This window comes from Balaenoptera borealis (assembly GCF_965194805.1).
Source record: "Balaenoptera borealis genome assembly, chromosome: 13".
Taxonomy (NCBI): Eukaryota; Metazoa; Chordata; class Mammalia; order Artiodactyla; family Balaenopteridae; genus Balaenoptera; species Balaenoptera borealis.
In genome coordinates this window covers 48003759-48030332 of record NC_138870.1, presented here as the reverse complement: position 1 = coordinate 48030332, position 26574 = coordinate 48003759, and the positions used below count along the sequence as shown (strand labels likewise).

The 26574-nt window shown below is 45.0% G+C and overlaps 2 protein-coding genes across 7 annotated transcripts in view; one reads left to right on the top strand and one right to left on the bottom strand.

Annotated features, from left to right (window-relative positions):
* Nucleotides 1–885: 885 nt before the first annotated feature.
* On the bottom strand, nucleotides 886–11152 carry INHBC (inhibin subunit beta C). Its single transcript, XM_082350810.1, has 2 exons — nucleotides 10836–11152; nucleotides 886–2864 (listed from the first exon to the last, which is right to left on the bottom strand). Exons 1-2 carry the CDS (start codon nucleotides 11146–11148, stop codon nucleotides 2119–2121), a joined length of 1059 nt encoding a protein of 352 aa, XP_082206936.1. The 5' UTR covers nucleotides 11149–11152; the 3' UTR covers nucleotides 886–2118.
* Nucleotides 11153–15395: 4243 nt separating this feature from the next.
* Nucleotides 15396–26574, top strand: part of R3HDM2 (R3H domain containing 2) — a 148271-nt gene continuing 137092 nt past the window's right edge. For 3 of the 6 annotated variants that reach the window (XM_082350785.1, XM_082350783.1, XM_082350782.1), the window contains exon 1: nucleotides 15396–15634. The gene's annotated coding sequence lies outside the window, so the exon portion shown is untranslated. The remainder of the gene's footprint in view (nucleotides 15635–26574) is intronic. The other 3 variants (XM_082350780.1, XM_082350781.1, XM_082350779.1) reach the window with 1 other exon arrangement.

Sequence of the window (26574 nt, the reverse complement as noted above, 5' to 3'; positions counted from 1 at the left end):
CTGATCCCTTCTAAATTTAGTTTATTTTAAAATTTGCTATTTTGTTCATCTTGGATTTTTTTGCATTGCTTTTTAAAAATATTGCATTAAGATCCTATTTATCTTGACTGATGAATTTTTTGGCATCCCCTTAAAATTCTGTCCCCAAGGCAAGAGCCTCACTTCTCCTCACCTTAGTCTTGGCCCTGGGGACTGAAGCTATAGTTGGAGGGAGGGAGGTTAGATCTGGGGGACGGGTGGATTGGGGGTGGGAGACAGCGGTGGAAGGGGGAGGCAGAGCCACCAGAAGACTTCCTTAGATTCTCTGCTTAGATGAAGATTTCCTCAAGTCAAAGTTGGGATAACTTCCATGAGTTTGCTCCTGAAGCCCCACAGCTCAGATTTGCAGTCCCCCAGGAGGTCTCTTTCAGACTTTCTCCTTTTAGGGTTCCATTTCCAAGGACCTCAGACCTAGATAGGCGGGGGTTATATGCTGAGCAAACACTGACATCACGTTTCCCAAAGGACACATGGGTTTTGCGCAAACTCGGCCTTGGGCTGCAGACAATATTGACCCCATGGTTCAGGGCTGTCCAACCAAAGGGAGGAGATGGTGGGGGAAGAGGGCAAAGGTCTAGAGAGGACCCAGTCTCAGAGCAAATGCCTCCCTCTCCTCACCCCAGGCCTTCCTTTTCTTCTCCTTGTCCCACTCAAGTGGCCCTTGGCCAGTTCCAGCTTCCAGACAGGACTCCTAGCTGGAGCCCTGGGGGTGAGTGAAGGGAAGGCAGCCAGCTCGGAGCCATGCCTCTGCCTCCCACCATGTGTGTGCCCACAGGTTGTCACCTACTTGCTGACTGAGCAGTGATCTGTCTCATTTCTTGGAGCGAGGACAGAGGGAGGAGAGGAGCAGGTAAAACCCAGGTCTTTATTAGCCATAAGACAAGCAAAGATGGTTCTGGGAGGGAGGAGGGGGCCTAAGAAAGAAGAGGAAGCAGCCTGGTGAAGGAAGAGTCATGATGTGTGGGATGGACATAATAGTTCAGCCCTAAGGAGACTGGGAGGAGAGAAAAGTGGACAGGGCAGGCAGGCTCTGTGTCATCTGGGGTGTCAGTCAGGGTCCTGGCATGACATAAAAGACCCACTCACCTGTCTGTGTTTGCATCACTAAGAAGACTTAATGAAGGACTTCTTTACAGAGGTATGGGCAGGGTTAAGGGAACCAAGGAGGGATTTTGAAGCACCCAGGGACCGGCAAGAATGGAAAGCCATTACAAGCCCATAGCATGGAAGCGGTGATGTCAGAACTTAGGCACAGCTGGAGCCATGGAGGGGGTGGGGAGCTAGACAGGAGCTGTAGGGACATGGATGCAGCCACAGTCACACAGAACCATGGAACCTAGGCAGAAGGAGGAGGAATAAGAAACACCCTGACCTCTGTCTTCTCCTGTCTTCTCCTTTGATCTCCTGCCTCTGTCTCCTCTTGGTCAAACTCAGCAGGAAGCCAGAGGCCAAAGGAACTCAGGTGAGTCAGACCCCAAGGGTATGGAGCAGCACGGAGAAGGACGAAGAGTGGATGAGAGTGTGCCAAGAGAGCCTTTAGCAGCCCATTGGGCAAGTAAGAGGAAAAGGGCTCAAGACATGGAGAGGATCGAATGTTTGGTGAATCTAAGGAAGGGACTCTCTGGAGATCCAGAAAAGCAGGGGAAGGGACTGGGTCAACTCATCCTGGAGTTGGGGACATTGAGTAGAAAGGGCAGGGAGGCATAGTGGATTGTGGGCTGGATTAAAGTTGGGCTATGGGTATCTGTCTGGGAACCAGATGGCACTGCTCATGGTTGGAGGTGGATGAGAGTCCCTAGGGTGGCGGGTGAGCACGTGAGCTCGCTGGAGGGACTATGCTCTAGGAGAGGGGCCGGTCGTTATGAAGATGGTACAGTGACTCTCCTTAGATGACAGTGATTCTCCTTTGATGAAGATCTCCTCACGTCAAAGTTGGGATAATTCTCATAAGTTGCTCAGGAAGAGGGAGTCCATCTTCTGGACAGAGGCAGTAACGGGGCCACCCCCTCCTCTCAAGGAAGAGCGCCTCCGTCAGGGCATGTTTGCCTACCCCACCTCGGGCTGCCTGTACCGCACAGACTAACTGCACCCACACGCCTCTACCACCATGTCAGGTATGTCAGTCTTGACAATGTTGCTGTTCCTGTCATAGTAGAGCAGAGACAGGGGGCGCCGGGCAGTGGGCACGCAGCATGACCCCCCTCCGGCAGTGCCCGCAGCGGTGTTGGCCTTGAGAAGATTGAGCACCGCGGTATGAAAGGAGGCGGCAATGCCAGGCATGCCTGCCACGTGCAGGGGGCACTGCCCTGTGCAGAAGTTCATTGCGTAGCCCTCAGGCTGGATGATCCAGTCGTGCCAGCCAATCTCACGGAAGTCCACAAAGAACTCTTGTCGACAGCACATCCTGGACCTACCCTGGCAGTCGATGCCTCGCCGGCGAACGCGGTGCTTGCCCCCAACTCTTACACGGGCTGTCACAAAAGGCCTATGGGCAGCCCCACCCAGGATGACTGGGCTCCAGGCTACCTGGCCTTCAGGGACCAGCTCCAGGATCAGGTGCCCCTGGCTGCAGGCAGCCTGAGCTTCAGGGCCCAGGAGGAGCTGGTGCCAACCACTGTCATCCACCTCCAGCAGGTGCTGAGTGGCGAAGGTGAGGTTGGTGGCATGTGGGCTGAGCACGAGGACCCTCACCTTCAAAGTCCACGTGGTATTGGGAGGGAGCTGCACAAAGAACATGAGGCTGGCCTGCTGGACCTCCAGGCCGCCAACAGTTCTATCAGAGGAGAAGTGGAAATCAAGACGAGTCTGGTCGATGTTGGAGAGGCCTGTGGACACAAGAAGCCCCAGTCAGTGGCTTTCGGAGTCAAATCTACCAACTACATATCTATTCTCAGCATGCTTGAATTCCCTTTGTTCTTTCTCGACCACACTGTTGGCATTGTTAACTACCCCTTCCTTCTTAAAAATCTTTTCTCTCTTGGTTTCCATGACACAACTCTCTTGATTCTTCCTTGATTTTCTTTGCTGGCTTTTCTTTCTCTCACCATCCCTCCAATGCAAGAGTTCTCCAGGGTCTGTCCTTGACCTTCATTTCCTTTTTTTTTTTTTTTTTTGCCATGCAGCATGTAGGATCTTAGTTCCCCGACCAGGGATAGAACCTGCGACCCCTGCAGTGGAAGCGAGGAGTCTTAACCACTGGACCGCCAGGGAAGTCCCATTTCCTCTTACTCTACACTGAGAGGAGCTCTGACCCACACTCACAGTCAGCCAACACAAGTTTTGTGCTGGTGATTCACAAATCTGTATGTCCAGTCCAGACCATTTTGCACCTTGGGAATCACCAAGCTTCAGGCCTAAACTTCTAACTGCTTAATTTTGCCACATCCTGCCAGCATATTAAAATCAATTTATCCCACGTGAAAATCATTATTTCCTCCCTATGTACCTCTCTTTCCGTTCTTAGAACTGGTGGCATCATTACCTTCCTTATCACCTTTAGAAACTCCCCACATCCAGTTCCTCACCACAGTGGTTCTAACGGCTATGCATTTCTTCCTGTACCTGTTACTGTTGCCCAGTTTCCCCTCTTCATCCTTCACCTGACCTATTGAAACACATTAATTGGGTTTCTGTTCCCTCCACTCCTGCTCTTGTCAGGATCACTAACACCTTCCACGTTGCCAAATCCAATGGTTTCATCTCTTTATGTTCATCTTACCTGACCTCTAAGCAGTGTTTGACACAGTTAACCATCCCTTCCTTCTTGAAATAATTTCCTCTCTTGGCTTTCATGACTCTGGCCACTCCATCTTGGTCTCTTTGGCTGACAGCTCCTCTTCCTCTGCCTGACCTCTAAATGTTGGAGGTCCTAAGCTCCCTCCTCTTCTCTATCTATACTCTCTCCCAGAAAGAACCCATCAATTCCCCTGGCTTTCAATTCCATCTATATGCTGACGACTCCCAGATATCTATATCCATGGCCCTGACCTCTCCCTGTGCCTAGGCTTGTATATCCAGCTGCTGATCTGATATTCCACTTGGACATCCAATGCTATCTCAGACTTTTCATGTTCAAAGAAGAACTCTAGATTTATCCCCCGCAACCCATATCTGTTCCTTCTTCAATCTTCCCCTTCCCTGTAAATGCACTGCTTAAACCAAAGTCTTGCTTGCCCTCATTCCCTTCTTTGAAATTATCTGCAGACCTGTCAACTCTATCTCTAGTTCATAATATAATTTCACTTAACCCCACCTCCTCTACCATACATTAGTTCAACCCACAATCATCTTTTTCTTGAACTATGGCAATAGCTTGCCAAGTGGTCCACTCTTGTCCCCAAAACCATTCTTCACATATCAGCCAGAGTGACCTCTTTTTTTTTTTTTTGCCGTGCCTTGTGGCCTGTGGGACCTTAGTTCCCCAGCCAGGGATCAAACCCGTGCCCGCTGTAGTGGAAGCACAGAGTCTTAACCACTGGACCGCCAGGGAAGTCCCAGAGTGATCTTTTTATAACATAAATCTGATCAGCTTAATCCTCTCAGCTTAAAACCCTTCAAAGGCTTCCCATTGCTATTTGAATAAAAGCTAAACCCTTTAACATAGGAAACACGTATGATTAGGCATTCTGCCATTTAATGACTATATTCTACCTATACTGGCTTTTCTCTGTTCCTTGAACTCACCAAACATGGACCCACCTCATGGTCTTTGCACTTGCTGTTTCCCCTGCCTGGAATATCTTTCCAAGCTCTTTGAATGACTGGCTCCTTTTTGGCATTCAGCGCAAATTCACCTCTTCAGAGAGGCTTCCCTGACTAACCTAGCTAAAGCAGCTTTCAACTCTACCCTCATCTCTTTAATACATTATCCTGCTTAATTGTCTTTATAGCCACTATCACTCTCTGTAATCATCTTGGTTTTTTGTTCATTTGCTTCTCCTCCCCTCCTCTTCTCCCCCTCCCAGCTCCCAGCTAGAATGTAAACTCCTTGAAGGTAGAGATTGTGCCTGTATGGTTTACCACTGTATCCCTAGTACCTAGTACATAATAGGCATTCAGTTAACATTTGGTGAGTGAATGGTCTTTCATTCTTTAATTCTTATTTTACACTGACACAATAATTATTTTCCAAAAAGGCTAGATCATAAAATTCATGGTTTCAAAAACTTTATTGATGAATAAAACCAAACTCTTTGGGCTTCCCTGGTGGCGCAGTGGTTGAGAATCTGCCTGCCAATGCAGGGGACATGGGTTCGAGCCCTGGTCTGGGAAGATCCCACATGCCGCGGAGCAACTGGGCCCGTGAGCCACAGCTGCTGAGCCTGCGCGTCTGGAGCCTGTGCTCCGCAACAAGAGAGGCCGCGACGGTGAGAGGCCCGCGCACCGCGATGAAGAGTGGCCCCCGCTCGCCGCAACTAGAGAAAGCCCTCGCACAGAAACGAAGACCCAACACAGCCAAAAATAAATTAATTAAAAAAAAAAAAAAAAAAAAAAAAAAAAACCAAACTCTTTTAGGAGGCAATTAAATGCCATTATGCTTTGGCCTTAGCAACCCTTATTTATTTATATTTATTTATTTTAAGTAAAGGATGCTTTATTGTGGGAATGCCACTGATACTCTCATGGGCATAAAAGAGCAGAAAATAAAGTTCATCTAGACTTAGTGTGAATTGTAAGGTCTGGAATAAGGTTGCCCTTGACAGCTCTCAGAGCCAACAAGATCTCTCTCATCTCACTCTCCCTATGTAAGTCTACTCCATTCTTCTCTTTCTGTGGATCTACCTCTTTTGCTTCCCTGTCACCTTCCTCAGGTTCCAAAATGGTGGCCCTAGCTTCTGCATCTACAGAACCTTTAACTTAGCTCTTCCTAGCTAAGTGAGCTGATCTTTCAGTGTTCCAATTCCAAAATCCTAAAAGAAGAGTCTGATTGACCCAGCTAATCTTTTCTTGCTAGGTCACCAGCACCCAACATTTAGAACCTCATAAGTCACCCCAGTCATGGTAGGCAGACACAGGACCAGCAGGGGCTGTGATAGACCATTACATTGTTGACCCCCAGGGAACAACACCTCCCAATGTTCATGGTTTTGTGCAATCCCTTCCCATATTAATTCTGGGCTTGGCATGTGACTTGATATGGCCAATGAGACGTAAGCAAGCACGATGCAAGCAGAAACTTAGTAAGTACTTACACTTTGAGGTAGGAAAACGTTAATGCTTTAAAGAAACTTGGGCTAGACTACTGAATGATGAGAAGCCATCTGGAGACTTCGGAGAGACCATCTTAGATGTTCTAGCCCCATCTGAGTTCCTAGCTGAATGCAGTTGCTTGAATGAACTCAGTTACACCACATGGAGTGAGAGAACTGTCCAGAATAAGTCCAGTCAAATTACAAAATCACAGAAACTATTGAATTTTTTTGTTTTAAGACTCAGTGTTTGAGCTGATTTGCCATATTAATGGATAACTAAAACAGAAATTAGGATCAGAAGTGGGGTACTCCGTAGCAAAGACCTAAAATATGTAGCATTGGCTTTGGGACTGGGTGGCAACCAGAGGATGGAAGGACAGCAGGGAGACTGTTAGTGAAGTCTGGAAGGACAGTGAGGAAATTGCTACTGGAAGCTGGACAAAGGAGAACCTGTGTTATGTATTGGCTATCGTCTCTGGTAACTGGAAGCTAGAAATGGTATCTAACAGAATTGTGAATTTAGCTAAAGATATTTCCAGGCAGAATGCTGAAAATGCCATTTGGCTTATTTTAGCTGCCTATGATAAGGCATTTCAGGAGTGAGATGAACTAAAAAACGAACTGTTCAATTTTCAAGCAGAATTTAGAGAAAACATTTCCAATAGGACTTGCTAGATGGAACAATAAAATATTTTTTTTCATCCCTCAACTCTCTGTCTGGCAAAAAGGTTATCAAACTAATAAATGGTCTCAGGGCAAAAACCAAATCCAGGGCACTGCCAGTAAAACATAGCTTCAGAGCGAAGATCAAAATAATAAAGGGGGGGCTTCCCTGGTGGTGCAGTGGTTGGGAATCCGCCTGCCAATGCAGGGGACACGGGTTCGTGCCCCGGTCCGGGAGGATCCCACATGCCGCGGAGCAACTAAGCCTGTGAGCCACAACTACTGAGCCTGCGCGTCTGGAGCCTGTGCTCCGCAGCGGGAGAGGCCGCGACAGTGAGAGGCCCGCGCACCGCGATGAAGAGTGGCCCCCACTCGCCGCAACTGGAGAAAGCCCTTGCACAGAAACGAAGACCCAACACAGCCATAAATAAATAAATAAATAATAATAATAATAATAATAAAGGGGGAACTGTAAGACCCTTTGTTAAGATCTAACATCTTTGTTAAGATCTGAAATTTAAGATGTTCTGTAGACCCTCTCAACTAGACAGAGGGCTTCTAAGAATCTTAAGAGTGTTATCTCACTTGTAAGAGGGTATCCTGACTTGTAACCTAAAGAGGAGTGTCTGTCTTGATAGAGTGGAGTGCCTTTTGTCTGAGTGAGAAGACTGTAATTTATTATTTAGAAGGCTCACAGAGTGTTAAAGAGAATTTTAATAGTGAAAGCAGCACCAGTTTGGACTAAAAGGGACAGAGATGATTCAAAATGAAAAGAAGTCTCCAGGCTCCCAACTTCTTTGGGCAGCATGCAGGCCGAAAAAACTACTTAGCTGCAAACACAGGTCATTTCCTATTTAAAAGGAAAGACATCTCAGAGGGTGGCACTAAGAGCTGAGAGAATGGATATAGAAGTCTAGGGGAGCAATGGTAGGCTCTCCTTAAGAGGAGAGGAAAATCCTACCAGTGGGCAGAACCAGGCCCTAACCAAAGGAATTCTGGATTTGGGGTAGACTGAGATATGTGGCTGGCTGGGTGTCAGAATTTTCATGGACCAGTGACTGCTCTGCGTCTCCCTCCCCCATTCGCCATTTGGAACAGAAGTATCTATTTATTCCATCCCTGAATCAGCATTGTATGTTAGGTATGTGGGAGGCAGATAACTTGAATTTTTAGGTCATAGGCAGTGTTGTGTTGGTAAATATTTAACAACTGGATTCCAGAGGGGGGAAAAAAGGCCCTGATTTGTAGTGTTTGCCAATTTCTGCGGTATAAATTCTCCCATCCTGGCCAATTTCAAACTATCGATGTGATGCCACTGGATGCACAGCTGGGAGATGTTCACCATCAGCTCTCATGAGCCAGTATGAGCCAGTTTCAGGACACCATTGAAGGCTCCTACCCGAGTTTCCCCAGGGCCCCAAGCTCTCTCTCTTCATATCTCCAGCAAGAACAATTCTCAGATCTTTCTTTCACACGATGGTGGAGATGATAGCTTAAATTGGAATTGAAAACTTCAAACTAAAACATTTAAATGTAAAAGGTAGAATCCAGGCATCAGTCATTCTCACCTCCAAGTTCATTTCAGGTCACACCCCCTGCAGCCTAAATGCTGTATTCATTCATTGATCAGCAAATATGTGGAAAGTATATAGACTTTGAAGTCAGCGAGAACTGTGTTTGAATTCTGCCCCTTGTAAGCTGTATGACCTTGGCCATGTAAATTATCTTCGAGTCTCAGTTTCTGCTTTCTTAAGATGGCAATGATAAAGTCTACTTTATGGAGTGATTGTAAGGATGAACTGAGAGGAGGCAGGTACACTAAATACCTGGTAACCGTCATTACTGTCACAATGTGCCAGGAAACTGGGCTAAGTATCAGGGATAGACAGGTGAAAAAAAAAAAACCAACCAGGATTTTGGTGTTCATGGCCATTTGTCCACCTTGTGCTCATCCACTCCAGACTACTTTTTAACTCTAAATGCAGTCCGTTTCTTTAGACTTTTACTCATGTTTTTCCATTTAGGATGTTGTTTACCATTTTCTACCCACTGAAGTCAAACTTACTCTACAATGCCAGCCAATTTGCAAACTTCTTCTGAAAGACTTCCCTGACTTACCAGGTCCCAGTGAATTACTTCTGGCCCATTAAGCACTTGTGCCCTCATCTAGCATTTATTTCACTCTGCCTTATATTCTAAGTAATTTATTCCCAGCAGCAACAACTAAACCCCTCATGGGCAGGAGCTGAGTCTTCTACTTTCAGTTCCCTCCCACCTTATCCTTTCTAAGTACATTACCTGTATTAGCTCACTTAATTCTCTCAACTATCCTCTCATTATCTCTGTTTTGCAAATGAGAAAACTGACTATTAACAACCCAGGACACATAGAAATAAGTGGCTGAGCAGGGATTTGAGCCCAGTGTATCTGGCTCCAGAGTTTGTGTTCTTAATCATGAGCAGAAACCCCCTTTTGAACTAGAATAGGGTCTCATCCATCACTGGGGACTCTAGACATGGCCGAGCTGACCTACAGAATGGTTTGGCTGTTTATTGAGCATCTACTATATTTGCAAGAGGCAGAGTGGTAGAGTGGTCAAGGTCATGGATTCCAGACCCAGGCTGTCTGGCTCTACCATCTACTGGTCATGTGACCTTGAGCTAGTTACTCAACCTCTTTGTGCCTCAGTTTCATCACCTCTAAAATGGGGTAACAATAGTATTTGCCTCACTGGCTTGTTGTGAGGCTCTCAAGGAGTTAGTATATTTAAAAGGCTTAGAACACAGTAAACACTGTATAAGTGTTATCTATTTCTACTATACACTAGCCTCTGATGATAATGTGAGGAATAAATGACTGTTCCTGACCTCAAGGGGTTGCATTCTATGGGAAGACAGACTTCATAGAAAACCTGGAAACAGGCAATTCCATAAGGAAGGTCCAAGTTCAGGGTGAGCGTGTGGGGGCCACCAGAGAGGGAGCCCCTCACCTTCAGGTCAGGGTGGGTTTTTTCAGGATGAGAGTGCTGGATCTTGAAGGGAGTAGATGCTGACCAAGGGAAAGGGGCCAGGATTGGGAAGGGCCTTCTAAACCTAAGAGAGAAGAACTTGCAAGAAGCTTAGAGGCCAGAGAGATCACTTGTTTGTTTCTGGTTCTCAGATCCTGTCTCTGAATTCTCTCTTTTTTTTTTTGGCCGCGCCTTGCAGCTTGTGGGATCTTAGTTCCCCGACCAGGGATTGAACCCGGGCCCACGGCAGTGAAAGTGTGGAGTCCTAATGACTGGCCCACCAGGGAATTCCCCTGTCTCTGAATTCTTGATCTTCTTTCCAGCTGCCCACTAAATTCTCTAACCCCTCTCCCCTCTATGGAAGGAACTCTCTCGTCTTTATCCTCTATCCTTTAAATACCTTTCTGAGTCCTGTTTTGGCCCTGTTCTGACGTGGGGACCCGAGGTAATCAAGGCAAGGGGACAGGAGTAGGGTGGAGAGGTATTGTAATCCCAGTGTTTTACTTTTCTTCCTTTTACCCAAACGATGTATCTGGGGGAGTGGGGTACAGAGAGGCTGGATCCCAGGGCCAGAGGGAGGACAGACTCTCCAGCTCCCAGACCCTGGTCCAAGCCCAGGAAATGTCTGGGCTCACATCATAGCCTGTGGAAATTTGTGGGCCTGCAGAGAGAGGAGCCATGGGAGATAGCGGCAGGCAGTCTCAAAAGAAATGAAACGTACCCGCTTCCCAGGTGCCCATTGGTCAAGTCTAAACTACAAAGAGAGAGCCTGGTGGCGGGGGTGTGGGGGGAGCCTGGGATTGGGAGATTACATGCTGTGGAAGGCAAGAGTTGGGATGGTTTTGGGGAGAAAGTCAGGCGTCAGATTGGGGAGGAAGTTTTTCCTTTCCTTAAGAGATCGGGTTTGGGGGAAGATCTACAGACCAAGAACCCACCTGTCTCAGCAAAGCTGATGATCTCATACTCCTGTCCCCTGTCTGCTTCTGGAAGAGCCCCCTGTGGGGACCCATGGAGGCGCTGCAGCGCAGTCCTCAGAGCAGCTCGGGACACAGGCCGGCTCAGTGTTGGGCGCTGGCTGAGGTGCAGCTTGTCCAAGATGCTTCTCTTGGCCAGGTTAAGAAGCAGCTCCCGCTGGCTCTCCAGGTCCAAGGCGGGCCCCCCACATGCCAGACACTGACTGTCAGCTCTGGGAGTGGCCACTGCGTCTGGAGCCAGGAACAGGAAGGCCAGGAGCAATGAGGAGGTCATTGCTGGGGAAGGCCTTCCTTGAGCAACACAGTTGAGATAGAGCCGCAAACCCTGGGGTTCAGGGTCTCCACAGCTGTGGTCTCAGCTCCCTCCCAGCCGCCAGGGGCCCCGGAAGGAGAGTGTGTCCAGCTGGCATTACTCCTGGTTGCAGGGGATAGAGCAGTCAAACATCCAACTTGAGAGATGAAGCCAGTTACAGGTAGAACTTGGCAGAAGCCATATAGTCAGTGAAACTACAGAGTGGGGGATGTGAGGGGAGGTTGGTTTGTTTGGGGAAAGAAATGTCCCTGGGCCAACTTTGGGAGATAGTGGGTTACCCATGTGAGCTGCCAGGCCTGGGAACAAAGGTTAGAGATGAAATTCCTTTTCAGATCAACAGCCTTGCTGGGAAGCCTGGCAGTGGGGGACGGAGGTAGGGTGGGGAGATCAGAGGTTTTAAGATAGAATGTTAAAGAATGACTTTCAAACAAGAGGGGGTCATTGGCAGGACAATTTAGGGCATTGTCATGCAGGTTGTTGTTTTTTGTTTTTTGTTTTTAATTTATTTTTGGCTGTGTTGGGTCTTCATTACTTGATTATGGGATGCTACCCCTAGGGGTGTTATACGATATACAGTATACGTACCATTTTACCTTTCTTTTCTTTTTCTTTTCTTTTCGCTGCGCTGTGCGTCTTGCGGGATCTTCCCCTCGGCTGGTGGGATCTTAGTTCCTCGACCAGGCATTGAAACTGGGCCCTCGGCAGTGAAAGTGCAGAGTCGTAACCACCGGACCACCAGGGAATTCTCCATTTTTCCTTTCTAAAAGTTGAAATTTTCTGAATTCTGAAACATGTCTGGCCCTATGGATTTTTAATATGTAATTATAGGTCTGTATTGATTATCTGAGAGTTTTGAGATTTAAATAATTTTGTAAAGCACTTTACAGTGGCTGGCACAGAGTAAGTGGCTTAATAAAAGTTTATTGTTATTCTTGCTACATAGGTTTGTTAGCGGGCCAGAGTACCCTCACCTCTAGACGTGCTGAAGAAATTCTGCCAATATTTGCCCTTCTGGACTCTCCTTTCTTAGAGGCCATGTCCCCAATCACTATCTGTAGTGCAGTCACTTAAGTCATCTCTGCTGCTTACCACTATATTCCAGCATTGCACATAGGACCTACAATATAATATAGGTGTTTAAAACATATTTATTGAGTGAATAAATTCTAGAATACAGGCTTACAGGCTGGTAATAAGAAGTTACACTCAAGTCACCTAGATTGAATTTTTGTGTGTCACAGTTTCTTAGCCCCTTCAACAGGGGCTGATCTTTTTTCTTTTTTCTTTTTTTTTGCCGAGTGGCATGTGGGATCTTAGTTCCCCAACGAGGGATCGAACCAGAGCCCCCTGCATTGGAAGCACAGAGTCTTAACCACTGGACCGCCAGGGAAGCCCCTCTTCTTTTTTAAGCACTGTGATAGAAGTAGATTTATTATTCAGTTTCTAGTATAAATTTATTTATTTATAACATAAGGGTTTTATTGAGATATAATTCACAGAACATAAAATTCACCCTTTAGGCTTCCCTGGTGGCGCAGTGGTTGAGAATCTGCCTGCCAATGCAGGGCACACGGGTTCGAGTCCTGGTCTGGGAAGATCCCACATGCCACGGAGCGACTGGGCCCGTGAGCCACAGTTACTGAGCCTGCACGTCTGGAGCCTGTGCTCCGCAACAAGAGAGGCCGCGATAGTGAGAGGCCTGCGCACCGCAATGAAGAGTGGCCCCCACTTGCCACAACTAGAGAAAGCCCTTGCACAGAAACGAAGACCCAACACAGCCATAAATAAAAAATAAATAAATAAAATTTGAAAAAAAAAATTCACCCTTTAGAGTATATAATTCAGCGGTTTTTACTACATTCACAGAGTTGTGCAACCACCACCACTAAGAATATTTTCATCATCCCCAAAAGAAACCCTGTACCTATTAGTAGTCACTCTCTAATAGTTTCCCAGTCTACAGGGACTGATCTTATATCTAACATTTTAATATTCCCAATTTCATTCATGGATATAACTTTATCTTGAGGTTGGGGGAGGTAGTTATACTGCTATTTGTTTCATGTCTTAACTACAGTATGTAGTTCCCAGACCCCCTCACATCTGAAGACTTCAGTTGCTCCCCTTCTCGCTGGCAAATAGTTGGGGAAAAAGAGGTTAGCAAAAGCGGGGGAAACAGAGGAGGGCTTCTCTTAGGGCTGGATGCCTCATGTTTCTGCCTTAGCTGTTCTTCAGTTACTGCATTTGTCCCTAAAAGACCCAGCTGTTTCACTCTGCATTACGACACACAGGTTCTTTGAAACCTGCCCTTTCCAGTTACATTTCTAATAGTGCAGTGATTAAGAGCAGGCTTCGAAGATAAACTGTCTCAGTTCAAAATCTGGGATTTTGGTGCCTCAGGGTTCCTTATCTTACAAAATGAGCATAACAGTAATACCTGTTGTTTTGAGGATTAAATGGAAATAATAGCTGTAGAATGCTACATATTCTATATACATACATACATAACACAAATATTAGCCATTATTTCCTCCTGGCTGTCATTATCTCCTGCCTCCAACTTGAAAACCTGGAACTTGCTGATTCTTTTTTTTTTTTTTAAAGGTTTGCATTTTTTTTTAAATTTATTTATTTATGGCTGTGTTGGGTCTTCGTTTCTGTGCGAGGGCTTTCTCTAGTTGCGGCAAGCGGGGGTCACTCTTCATCGCGGTGCGCGGGCCTCTCACTATCGTGGCCTCTCCTGTTGCGGAGCACAGGCTCCAGACGCGCAGGCTCAGTAATTGTGGCTCACGGGCCCAGTTGCTCCGCGGCATGTGGGATCTTCCCAGACCAGGGCTCGAACCCGTGTCCCCTGCATTGGCAGGCAGACTCTCAACCACTGCGCCACCAGGCAAGCCCCTGGAACTTGCTGATTCTTGAAGGAAAGGAGAAGTTCTTACCTCTATGACCTTTCTGGAATCTCCATTCTTGCCTTTCTGATGAACTCCTACTTATATTCTTCAAGGTTAACTGAAATTTCACCTTTAACTTCTCTGTAGCTTACTTAATCTCTTACATCTAGGAACTAATTGCTCCTTCTTGTGTTTCCATAGCACATTGAACACCTCTCTATTATAGCACTTACATTATACTATAATTTTTTTGTTTCCTACTGCAGTTCCTGTCACATAGTAAATATTTAATGGTTGAATTCTATCAATGTAAGACTACAATGCTTCTTTGAGGGAGTTGGTCAAGAAACGATGCAAATACATGTAATTAGTAGCTAGATTGATTCTGCCTAGAATGGTCAGTGTGGGGAGGTTGCAAATTTTTCTTTTTTTTTAAACATCTTTATTGGAGTATAATTGCTTTACAATGGTGTGTGAGTTTCTGCTTTGTAACAAAGTGAATCAGCTATACATATACATATATCCCCATATCTCCTCCCTCTTGCGACTCCCTCCCACCCTCCCTATCCCACCCCTCTAGGTGGTCACAAAGCACAGAGCTGATGTCCTTGTGCTATGCGACTGCTTCCCACTTGCTATCGGTTTTACATTTGGTAGTGTATATATGTCCATGCCACTCTCTCACTTCGTCAGGGAGGTTGCAAATTTAAGATGACTTTTTAAAAGAGAACTGTAGGTTAGAGGGTGGTGGCGGGAAGAAGTGATTTTAAATGGGATGTACTTAAACCTACTTTACTTAGAGTTAAATTTTTACATCTGGAAAAAATGGACATTTACCTACCACATGATCTTTATCCATTTATACCACAAATATTTACTGCATATATACTGTTTCGGGAGCAGGAGTCACTGTCCTAAGTGAAAGGCTACTTTGAAAGTGCTCTGTAAACTTAAACTACAGTTATTAGTATTATGTTTAAATCAAGGGTGAATCTGACAGACTTGATGGGCTTCAGGTGAACTGAGGGTCGCAGTGGATCTGCATTGGCGGCAGAAGACACAGGTAACGCGAAGGCGACAGAGCGAACGCGTGTGTCGGACAGCACAGCGTGTGCGTGCGGGCTGGGGAGGTGGGTGAGTAGGCAAGGGGCGTCTGTAGGCGTGGAGACATGCACACAGGAAGCAGGGACGCTCCGGGCGCAAGACGCGGTGACGATTACGCCGGACGTGGTGACGTAGCGCGCAGGCCGCAGCGGGGGGCGGACTCTGGGCCTTTCTTCCCCTTCTGATTTTCCCCCTCCCCCCTTTTCTCCCGTTCCGGGTTTGGTTCCCCCCTTTTCTCCCCCTCTCCCCCCTCCTTCCCAAGCCCCTTTCCCCTCCCCCGCCCCAGTCCCCCCTACTCCCCCGCCCTGGGCCCCGGGGAAACCCCGGCCGAGAAGAGTCCGCCCCCAGAAGCGCGCCGCCGCCGGCCGTCGGGGCCGAGCCGCAGCCGAGCGGCCGTGAGCCCGGGCGGCGGGCGGAAACGCGGGCGCCCTCCCCGCTACGGCCCGCGTGAGGTGAGGCCACCTCCCGGCCAAGGGGGCGGGCAGCGCGGGCGGCCCGTGGGGAGGGGGCGTGGCGGTCGCGCGGGCTGCCGGGCGGGCGGAGGCCCCCGGTCTGGGTCCCCGCGCTGGTACTTCCCGACTCGCGGGCGGTGGGTCAGGGCCCGAGCCTCCCGTGAAGGACGGCCCCGAGGCCAGAGACGCCCCAAGTGTGGTCGGGGAGCGCAGGCGAGAAGCGAGGGGCGCGGGGCTGAGGGTGTGGGGCTGGCGCCACCTGTGGCCTGTGCGGTGGGACCTAAAAACTGTTGCGCCCTTGTGGTGCTCGGGGGTGACTAGCTCCATGTGTTTCTTGGGTCTCCGTTGTCCTTTGAGCCTTGGAAAAATGGGAGGGAAAGGTGTTGGAGTGTTTCAGATTATGCTGGTGTCCGAGTTCATTGGACAGAGATTTGAGTTGGAACGTACAGGGAGATGGTTCTGGAGCTTAAAAGTTGGGCCTACGCTAAGCTCGTAACTAACTCTTGAGGCTCTGAAAACTCTTCTCGATTTCGGTTACCTGTAGAACCCAAAATTTCAACGTTTGTGACCATTAGCCTAGTAAGTCCACAGAATATTTATTCACTCAAAGTGAATTGTTCTTGGATAATGATGAGAAATGATCGAATAACAGTCCCAGAGTTTCATTAAATCAAAGGGAGGTGTTGGAAAATTTAAATTCAGCTCTCAGTTGGATGAATGTCCTTTTATATATATTTTTTCAAAGAGACTTAACCAAAATTGAGACGCCTGAGCCCTGTCTATGTTGGTAGGCAGCATGGAGACTGGGGAGGAGGGAGGTGACAGGTTCCACTTCAGGAATGTCACACATTCCTTGCCTTTTTATTGTATTTTTGGATAGTCAAATTGGCACTTGAATCAGTTGTTTATGGCTCCTCTTTCTTCCTAATGCTTTTTTTTTTCACCTCTCGTTTTATTTCTCCTGTTTTTTCCCCCCTTTTTGGAGTCTGGGACATCAAGACTGAAACGGCTTAAATAGTGGTGGAAGGTGGTAGTAGTTAGTCCATTCAGTTCACTTTTAGTTGTATTTTTCCTCCCTGTTGCACTTCTCCACAGGGTTGAGAGAACAGAGAATCTTTCTTGAAGGTCTGATGAACTGTCAGCGAAAGTTGTATTTCAGAGTTTAAGTTCCAGTTTCGCGTCCACTCTAGGATCTACACTGTAGATCTTCAATTTAAAACAAAAATTAAAAAACTTGCACATATAAGAATAGGGTGCCTGATTTTTTTTAATTGAAAGAAGTCTGAAGAGGAGTTGGTTACCTTCCTCTATCAGAATAAAAATCAGAGACTTTACAGTCGTCTTTAAAGTCCAAGATATGTAGCAACCTCCCCCTCCCCCCCCCCCTCCCGCCCCAAACATATTCACTGGTCTCCGCTCTGTTCCTTGAGCACATCAGGCACACTTCTGCCTCAGCAGCTGGCACTTGGGTCTTCATGGATCACCTTTTCCGTGTAAACCTGCATAGCCTTGTGCCCTCACCTTCAGGGCTTTACTCAAATAGAGGGCTTCACTCTAACAGTGACATTTCTTCAGCTATCTATATTGCAAAGCCATTCCTCCACATATATTTACATAACTTCCTATCCCATTTTGCTTTATTTTCCTCCTTACCCCTTATCAACCTATAACATACTATACATATTTAGTCTCCCGCATTAGAGTGTAAGTTTCATGAGGTTTAGATGGTCTTGTTTTGTTAGTTGCTGTATCCTCAGCCCTTAGTATAGCCCTTGGTATGCAGTAGGTGCTCAACAAATTTATTGATTGAATAGGTAAAGAAGAGGTTTTTTTTTAAAAGATTTATTTGTTTTATTTTTATTTTTGGCTGTGTCGGGTCTTAGTTGCGGCACAGGGGGGGATCTTCGTTGAGGCATGCGGGCTCTTGGTTGTGGTGTGTGGGCTTCTCTCTAGTTGTGGCGTGCGGGCTCCAGGGTGCGTGGGCTCTGTAGTTGTGGTGCACAGCTTCCAGAGCGCGTGACCTCTAGTTGAGGCGTGCGAACTCGGTAGCTGTGGCACACAGGGTTAGTTGCCCCGTGGCATGTGGGATCTTAGTTCCCTGACCAGGGTTCAAACCCGCGTCCCCTGTGTTGTAAGGCAGATTCTTTACCACTGAACTACCAGGGAAGTCCCCAAGAAGAGGAGTTTTATTCTTGAACTCTCTCATTGTCATAAATGAGAGACATGTATTTCCACTAGGATTTTGTAAGGTATTTACTGGAAGAACTTGAGTTTTTTTTGTGTGAGTTCTTGCCACGTTTCTGTTTTGACAGAAGTCTTGTGCTTTCAGGTCATTGAGTGAAAGCACTTTGAAGGCAGAGAGGATGGAGTGTGGTGTTGGTGGTCTCCGAGGAAGATTATCTCAGATTTCATGTGGCTAGAATTTTTACTGTTTCAGGCTCTTGCCTTGAGGTTTGTTCACATCTCTGATGAGATGAACATCACCATCCTTACCTCTTTGGCCTCAGAGAACTGAGTAGGCTGGTTCCACTTTGAATTTTTCAGTACACTGAAGATGTTAATATTTATGGTCTGGGCTGTATGGGTTAGATTTTTTTCCCCCATTCATGTGGAGACAGTTGAGCTTGAAAACTTGGAAGAATAGCTTTCTTTAACAATGGTGGAGTGTTCGGTTTTGGGGAACATCTGATCCTTTTTTCTACAAATCCATTTGTGGGGTCACTTTTAGCAACTAAATTATATTAAGTTTGAGGGTAAAAAGAGCAGGCCCCCTGAGTTGTGTGGTTTATCCCTCATTTATTTTTTCCTTTCTCATTTCTTGATTGGTGTATTTGTTACCTTCATTGATCTTCTGGCTAGAGTGGCCTGGATGAGATTTCTCTTTGGGGCAGTCCTGGCAACTGTTTTCCAGCTTAGGAAGGCAAAGCGGGCGAGGTAGTGCTTTTAACACTTTGTAGGAATGCTGGTTGCAAAGCTAGGTTTTTGCTTAAACTTTTGCCAGGACATTGAAAGCTTCCAGGCCCATGAGAGAACGGTTTGAGTGGGAAGTGGGAGTGGGAGAATTGGGGAACTTGTATCTGTTGGACTGGATCTGGTTCAGTTATTATTATTGTAAAGAGGTATATTCTCATTTTGTGAATAATTCCTGACATAATTTTGGCACATTAATAAAGGCTTCTACCTCATTTCTCTTGTCTGTTTTAAAATCCTTTCACAAAGTTTCTAAGAAGTCTTTCTCAGGACCCAGAGACATTCAAACATCTCTATGCCATGTTCTCACCTCTTAGAGATAAATACTGTACTGAGTACTGACAATGTTTCAGTATAGGTAATGGTTTCTGAATGATGCATTGCTTATTCCTGTACCAGATCTCTTCATGAACTCAAGGAAAGCTTTCAGGAAAAAGCAGATTTTGAGGAAGGGATAAAAAGTGTTGCATTTTGGTTACATGGTCCCAGGAAGTACAGAGGAGAGAATTTTGTGAAATTCTGTGTGTGTGTGTATTTGTCTGTGTGTGTGTGTGTGTGTGTGTGTGTGTGTTTTGTTTTGTATTTTTCCCCCTATGCCTACTTGTAAGATGGGATAAAGGACTCTGAGTGTCCCTCTGTGGAATGTGCTGCCAACTTATAAGTAGGAAAAATAACTGGACTCATGGCTTGAATATGTGTGCATGAATACAGTTGGTGGGTCTAATTTTAGAGATATTCTTCATACACAGTGGCTTTAGTATTTTCCTTCAGCTGTATCCTTTTCACTGTCTGTAGAAAACATGCCACTTAATTGTCTTTTAGTGGTTACCTTTTGTTCTTACCATGATTGTCACTTTAGCAGTGTAGCACTTGTTCCATCTCTCCAATAAAGTTACTCTGTCCATTCCTTAAGTTTTTTTTTTTTTTTTTTTTTTTGTTGGCTGCGCTGGGTCTTTGTTGCTGCACGCAGGCTTTCTCTCGTTGTGGTGAGCGGGGGCTACTCTTCGTTGTGGTGCGCGGGCTTCTCATTGCAGTGGCTTCTCTTGTTGCGGAGCACGGGCTCTAGGCGTGCGGGCTTCAGTAGTTGTGGCGCACAGGCTCAGTAGTTGTGGCTCGCGGGCTCTAGAGCACAGGCTCAGTAGTTGTGGCGCACAGGCTTAGTTGCTCCATGGTATGTGGGATCTTCCTGGACCAGGGAATGAACCTGTGTCCCCTGCATTGGCAGGTGGATTCTTAACCACTGTGCCACCAGGGAAGTCCCCCTTCTTAAGTTTGAATTTATTTCTGAAAACAGATATAGATAGGAAAGATTTCTTAACCTTGATCTGTTTTAACTCCTCTTTGAGTTCCCTTAGATTTCCTTAGTGTGTATCTATTTTCTCTAACACTTAAAAAAAATTGGTGTTGAAAGCCCTAAGTACAATAATCTGCAGTGGTTTCATCATTTTTACTTAGGTGGTATGAAAGGAAAGATTCTGGGATGTTTCCTAAATCCAGGTGTTCTTTTTGCTTTTCTTCTTTTTTTTTAATATTTATTTATTTCTTTGGCTGCACTGGGTCTCAGTTGCGGCATGTGGGAACTTTGTTGCGGCATGCGGAATCCCTTAGTTGTGGCATGTGGGCTCTTAGTTGCGGCATGTGGACTCTTAATTGTGGCATGCATGTGGGAGCTAGTTTCCTGACTAAGGATAGAACCCAGCCCCCTTTCATTGGGGGCGTGGAGTCTTTACCACTGGACCACCAGGGAAGTCCCCTCTTTTTGCTTTTCTGCAAGATGTCTTATGAGTTGTTCAGTCCAGTTGTTTGAACCTATACTGGGAAAGCTGTTTCAGTTTTCTAGTTTTGACAGTAAGTTTCCCAGAGTACTTAACTGTGCTTTTAAAAAAAGAACTGATCAGATTGGGAACCCCAGCCTTGAGATGAGAGAGAGAATAAGGAAAAAAGGTAAAAAAGCCTCAGGCAGTCATGTCTCCCAATAGTCAAAACACTTTTGGTATTTTTAAAGGACTCATTTTATTCTATTCCTCCTTAGTTTGTATACCACAAGAAAACAAAAAATCTTTTCGGTCCCTTTAACTGCTTGTTTGCTTTTCTAAATTGTCAAAGACTTTGATTTTTCCTGGGAGGTACTTTTCAGGCCTTTCCCAGTATTTTCTTGGGGAAAAAAAATGAAGCTAGTGGTTAAATGCTTTTGTAAGGTCTCTTCCCTGACTTAGCCCAATGCTCTAAAGGCGTTAATAATGTGTTTTGCAGCTTGTTTTTGCTTTTCACTGAAGACCTCAAAATTTTTTGCAGGCAAGTAAAAACTATAGGTTTGCACCTACACAGTTACTCAGGTCCCAAAAGATCTCAGCTTAAGTCCTTATCCTGTAGAGCTAGAAGTGTAAAGATAAATGAGGTAATCAGCAGGGTTTAAAATAAATCAGTTTCTTTCTCTTTTTTTTAAAATTAATTTTTATTGAAGTATAGTTGATTTACAGTGTTGTGTTAGTTTCTGCTGTACCATAGAGTGAATCAGTTATACATATATCCACTCTTGTTTAGATTCTTTTCCCATATAGGTCATTACAGAGTATTAGGTAGAGTTCCCTGTGCTATATAGTAGGTTCTTATGAGTTACCTATTTTATATATAATAGTGTGTGTATGTCAATCCCAGCCTCCCAATTTATCCCTTCCCCCTCTTTCCCACTTGGTAACCATAAGTTTGTTTTCTACATCTGTGACTCTATTTCTGTTTTGTAAATAAGTTCATTGGACCCTTTTTTTTAGATTCCACATATAAACATACGATATTTGTCTTTCTGTGTCTGACTTACTTCACTCAATATGACAATCTCTGGGTCCATCCATGTTGCTGCAGATGGCATTATTTTGTTCTTTTTTATGGCTGAGTAATATTCCATTGTATATATGTACCACATCTTCTTTATCCATTCCTCTGATGATGGACATTTAGATTGCTTCCATGTCTTGGCTATTGTTAATAGTGCTGCAGTGAACATTGGGGTGCATGTATCTTTTTGACTTATGGTTTTCTCCAGGTATATGCCCAGGAGTGGGATTGCTGGGTTTATTTTAGTTTTTTAAGGAACCTCCATACTGTTCTCCGTAGTGGCTGTACCAATTTACATTCGCACCAACAGCGTAGGAGGGTTCCCTTTTTTCTGCACCCTCTCCATCATTTTTTGTTTGTAGATTTTTTGATGATGGCCACTCTGACCGGTATGAGGTGATACTTCATTGTAGTTTTGATTTGCATTTCTCTAATAATTAGATGATGTTGAGCATCTTTTCATGTTCTTTTTAGCCATCTGTATGTCTTCTTTGGAGAAATGTCTGTTTAGATCTTCTGCCCATTTTTAAAAAAATTAATTTATTATTTATTTTTGGCTGTGTTGGGTCTTTGTTGCTGCGCGTGGGCTTTCTTTAGTTGCGGCGGGTGAGGGCTACTCTTAGTTGCGGTGTGTGGGCTTCTCATTGCAGTGCCTTCTCTTGTTGCAGAGCATGGGCTCTAGGCGAGCGGTCTCAGTAGTTGTGGCTCGCGGGCTCTAGAGCACAGGCTCAGTAGTTGTGGCGCATGGGCTTAGTTGCTCCGTGGCATGTGGGAATCTTCCCGGACCAGGGCTCGAACCCGTGTCCCCTGCATTGGCAGGCGGATTCTTAACCTCTGTGCCACCAGGGAAGTCCCTCTTCTGCCTGTTTTTTGATTGAGTTGTTTGTTTTTTCGATATTGAGCTGCATGGCTGTTTACATATTTTGGAGATTAATCCCTTGTTGGTTTCCTCATTTGCAAATATTTTCTCCCATTCTGAGGGTTGTCTGTTTTGTTTACAGTTTCCTGTGCTATGCAAAACCTTCTAAGTTTAAAAAAATAGTTTATTTCTAATTGATATTTATTGGTTGTGAGTCTGTAGTGGGAAAAGAAAGAGAAAAAGCTGGTTTGCAGACTAGTCAAGTGCTATCTTGATCTTTTGGAGGTAATTTTGCTCCCACTATTAGTCTTCCATACAATTCTTGTCTAGTGTACAGAATAAAGATAGACTTTTAACATTATTAGCTAGTTTCCTTTGCCACTTGATTCGTTATCTTCCATGTATGGATGTTTTTGGTATATTTCATGTTGATAACAACATTTGTGCCTCAGTGTTTATTGTTAATAATGATCAAAACCATATTTCATATCTGCAAAGCACTTTTCTCTTTCTTAAAAGCTGATCGGACCTTAAAGTGGTCAACATTCATATTAAAAGACTAGATTTTCCAGGTATGCAGTTCATATTTTTGTGGGGGCTGTGTTTTTGTTGGATGTGCCGGTTGTAAGAATTTGTGCGTGGTTTTGGCACAGGAGCAGCATTATGGGGAATACTTCCTTGGAGAAGGGTGGTTCAGACTTGTGTAAGCTTTATAACAGAACTAGGAGGAAAGTAATCAAGGCAGTGACAATCCAAACTGAATAAGGGATACATTTGAAATACATTTTTTCTCCCTATACTCACAAATTATATTTTCTCCTTTTTGATTCTGTGGGAGAAGGGAAGAAGAAGATCTAGGACTAGTAACCAGCTGATAACTTCTAGGAAACAATGTGCTATGGATGGGTAACAGGTGAATATACACATCTACGAGAAGTGGTCACTTAGTGTTTCTAATACTATTGGTGGAGCAGCTCCCAGCATCCATCAAAATCAATGGGAAGAACATGGTGGGCCTTGTTAATCTAACGGACTCCTTTTCATCCTTATCTTAATTCAGGTTTTCTGGCGTGTTTGTCATATTGACCCTTCTCTTTCTTGAAATGTTTCAGTGATACTACTTTCTTTTCCACTTGCATTCCTGGCTCTTTTTCTCCTGCTCATCCCTTAAATATGTGTTTTCCGTAAGGTGACTGTCGTATTCTCCCCTTTTACTTCTGATTCTTAAACCTTAAAGGCATAAGCATCTCTTGGAGAATTTAAGAATGTGGCTTACAAAAGCCTTCATGATCTCGCCTCTGCCAGCTGCTCTGACTTACCTTGTACCACACTTTCCTGTTCTTACTATTGCTTCACTAAATTTCTCTGTTTTATTTTCTCCATAGCACTTAACACTATCTTAAGTTATCTTGTTTGTTTTCTTGCCTGTAGTCTGGCCATGCCTAGAACCCAAAACCTATGGGACAGGGACCTTGTTTATTTTATATCTGTTATATTCCTAATGCCTAGAATAGTCCCTCAATACACATTTATGGAATGAATGAATGAAATGTGTGTTCCTGGGCTTATCCCCAGAGATTTTTGACTTAGTAGGCTTGGGATGGAGCCCAGGAGTTTGTATTTTAACAAACATTCCAGGTGTTTGTGATGTCTCTGGTCAGTTGTCTTGGATGACATTTAGAAGAACATTGTTCTATTTGTCAGTCTCATCCACCCTGATGGCTTCACTTGGCATCTGTTATAAGCTGGCAATTTGTGAGTCTCTGTCTCCAGTTCTGATCTCTTACCTGAGCTCTAGGCTCATTTATTCAGTGGTCTCTTGAACATCTCCATTTGACTGTTACACAGCACCTCAGACTCAACATGCCCACAGCAGGAATAATTTTTCCATGGAAATCTGTTCTTTCTGAGTTCTTTTTTCTTTGAATCATACTACCTAGTTGCATAAGCCAGAAACCTGGATGTCATACTTGAATCCTTCTTACTCTTTAATATCCAGTAATCATAAGTTAAGTAGCCTCTTATCTCTGCAGTTTCTCTTGAATCTTTTTCTTTTTTTTTTTAAATTTATTTATTTTATGTATTTTTTTATTTTTGGCTGCGTTGGGTCTTCATTGCTGTGTGTGGGCTTTCTCTGGTTGCGGCGAGCAGGGCCTACTCTTCGTTGCGGTGCGTGGGCTTCTCACTGTGGTGTCTTCTCTTGTGGAGCACGGGTTCTAGGTACGCGGGCTTCAGTTGTGGCACGTGAACTCAGTAGTTGTGGCTCGCGGGCTCTAGAGCGCAGGCTCAGTAGTTGCGGTGCACGGGCTTTGTTGCTCTGCGGCATGTGGGATCTTCTCGGACCAGGGCTCGAACCTGTGTCCCCTGCATTGGCAGGCAGATTCTTAACCACTGTGCCACCAGGGAAGCCCATATATAGTTTTAAAATCTGGCTGCTTTATCTCACCTGCCTTACATTTTGCTGTTTTCCCTTTGCTTTCAGGGTTAGGCTTCAGCTACAGATGAATTACTTGTTCTTTCACCTTCCCTGTTGTCACACCTTGCTGCCCTGGGGTATACCATTGTTTCAGCTGGACACCTCTCCACCGGAAAACCACAGAAACCTTCCTTCGTTTAGGTGTAATGTTCTGGAACCCTTCAGGGCATCCCCAAAACTCTCATTTTGTCTGCCTCTCTTGGACCAGTTTCCACAAAGCTGGGTTCCTCTTTGTCTTTACCATGTTTACCTCTGTACATTCCATTCTAAGTTTTCTGCTCACACTGAAGTTAAATTTGCTAGGATCGTGATCTCTCCAGTGCCAGAAGAGCTCTAGAGCATGTGATTTTTGTCTTATTCCTCTACTAGCTGTAAGGAAAAGAGAAGGAAAGAAAAATAATTAGATAATTTGAGGCATATGTTCTAGAGGTCTGTGTCTAGATTGTGATTTTGTCAGTTTTTTTTTTTTTTGGGCGCATCACGCGGGATCTTAGTTCCCCGACTAGGGATTGAACCCGTGCACCCTGCAGTGGAAGCACAGAGCCCTAACAATTGGACCACCAGGGAATTCCCTTTGCCAGTTGTTTTGCCCCTCCTAGCTAACACTGTACCCAAGAGAGATCATTGTTAGAGTCTTGATTTGGGGCAGAGCTATACTAAAGCCAACAACTGAAATCCTGAACTAAGTTTTTGCCCTATACTAAGGCCAACAACTGAAATCCTGAACTAAGTTGTGCCTGTACTACCAAAGTTTTACCTTTATCATGGTATCTTCAGCCTTAAATTAGTTATCCCCCTTTCCAGTTCTCCTTATTTTCCCTTCAGAGTTATTTGGTTTAAAATTTATTCTTTGTGTTTTACTCTCTGTCCTAGCAGTATTTTTTTTTAATTTAAAAAAAAATTTTTTATTTATGGCTGCATTGGGTCTTCCTTTCTGCACGCGGGCTTTCTCTAGTTGCGGCGAGCGGGGGCTACTCTATGTTGTGGTGCGCTGGCTTCTCTTGTTGCGGAGCACGGGCTCTAGGCGCGTGGGCTTCAGTAGTTGTGGCACTCGGGCTCAGTAGTTGTAGCTCACGGGCTTTAGAGCGCAGGCTCAGTAGTTGTGGCACATGGCTTAGTTGCCTTAGCAGTATTTTTGACAGAAAAGAAGAGGAAGACGAAGAGGGTTTGCGCTTGGAGTATTTTCCCTATATGATAGTGCAGAAATATTTTTTCTTTCTTTTTAACTGAATGAGTGTGATGGCTGAAAAATTAAGTGTGATTGACTGATAAGATAGGACTACTGAAAGGAATCAAACCTGTTTAGTTTCTGTGTAGGCTTTGTGAGGGAGTAAAATCAGAGCCAGTGCTTGAGACTTGAATTTTTAACCCTGTTTGAAGTTCTCTGAGGCTGTGCTGAGTTTACCCTCATGAACTCTGCTGAATCAGTGTCTTTATATGTAAAATGGAGTTGTTGGTCTGTTTCCTTTTAGGGTACAGGAAAATTGACTTTTGGAGATATCTCAAGGTTAAATACAGTAATACTTCCTGATACATTTACTCATTTAAAATGTAAACACTTGAGATTGAAGCTGCGCTTAATGAATTCTTAGGCGAGCTTCAGTATTTTACTTCACCTGTAGTTAGTAGATAATACAGAAGAGAGACAAAAAGGTATCTACAGATATTAATGAGCACACTTTCCATGTAGCTGGGATGTATTTACATCTGTTTGGTGGCCACAGTCAGCAAGCATAGCCTACCTCACAGAAGGACTGTCTATATTAAACATGATCAAATTACTAGTCTCTAAATAATGTT

Excerpts from the sequence above, each read along its gene's own strand:
- INHBC (XM_082350810.1), bottom strand. The coding sequence starts at position 11,148 with ATGACCTCCTCATTGCTCCTGGCCTTCCTGTTCCTGGCTCCAGACGCA. Across the intron at positions 2,865-10,835 it reads CATCAGCTTTGCTGAGACAG|GCCTCTCCAACATCGACCAG; the intron begins GTGGGTTCTTGG and ends TTGTGTCCACAG.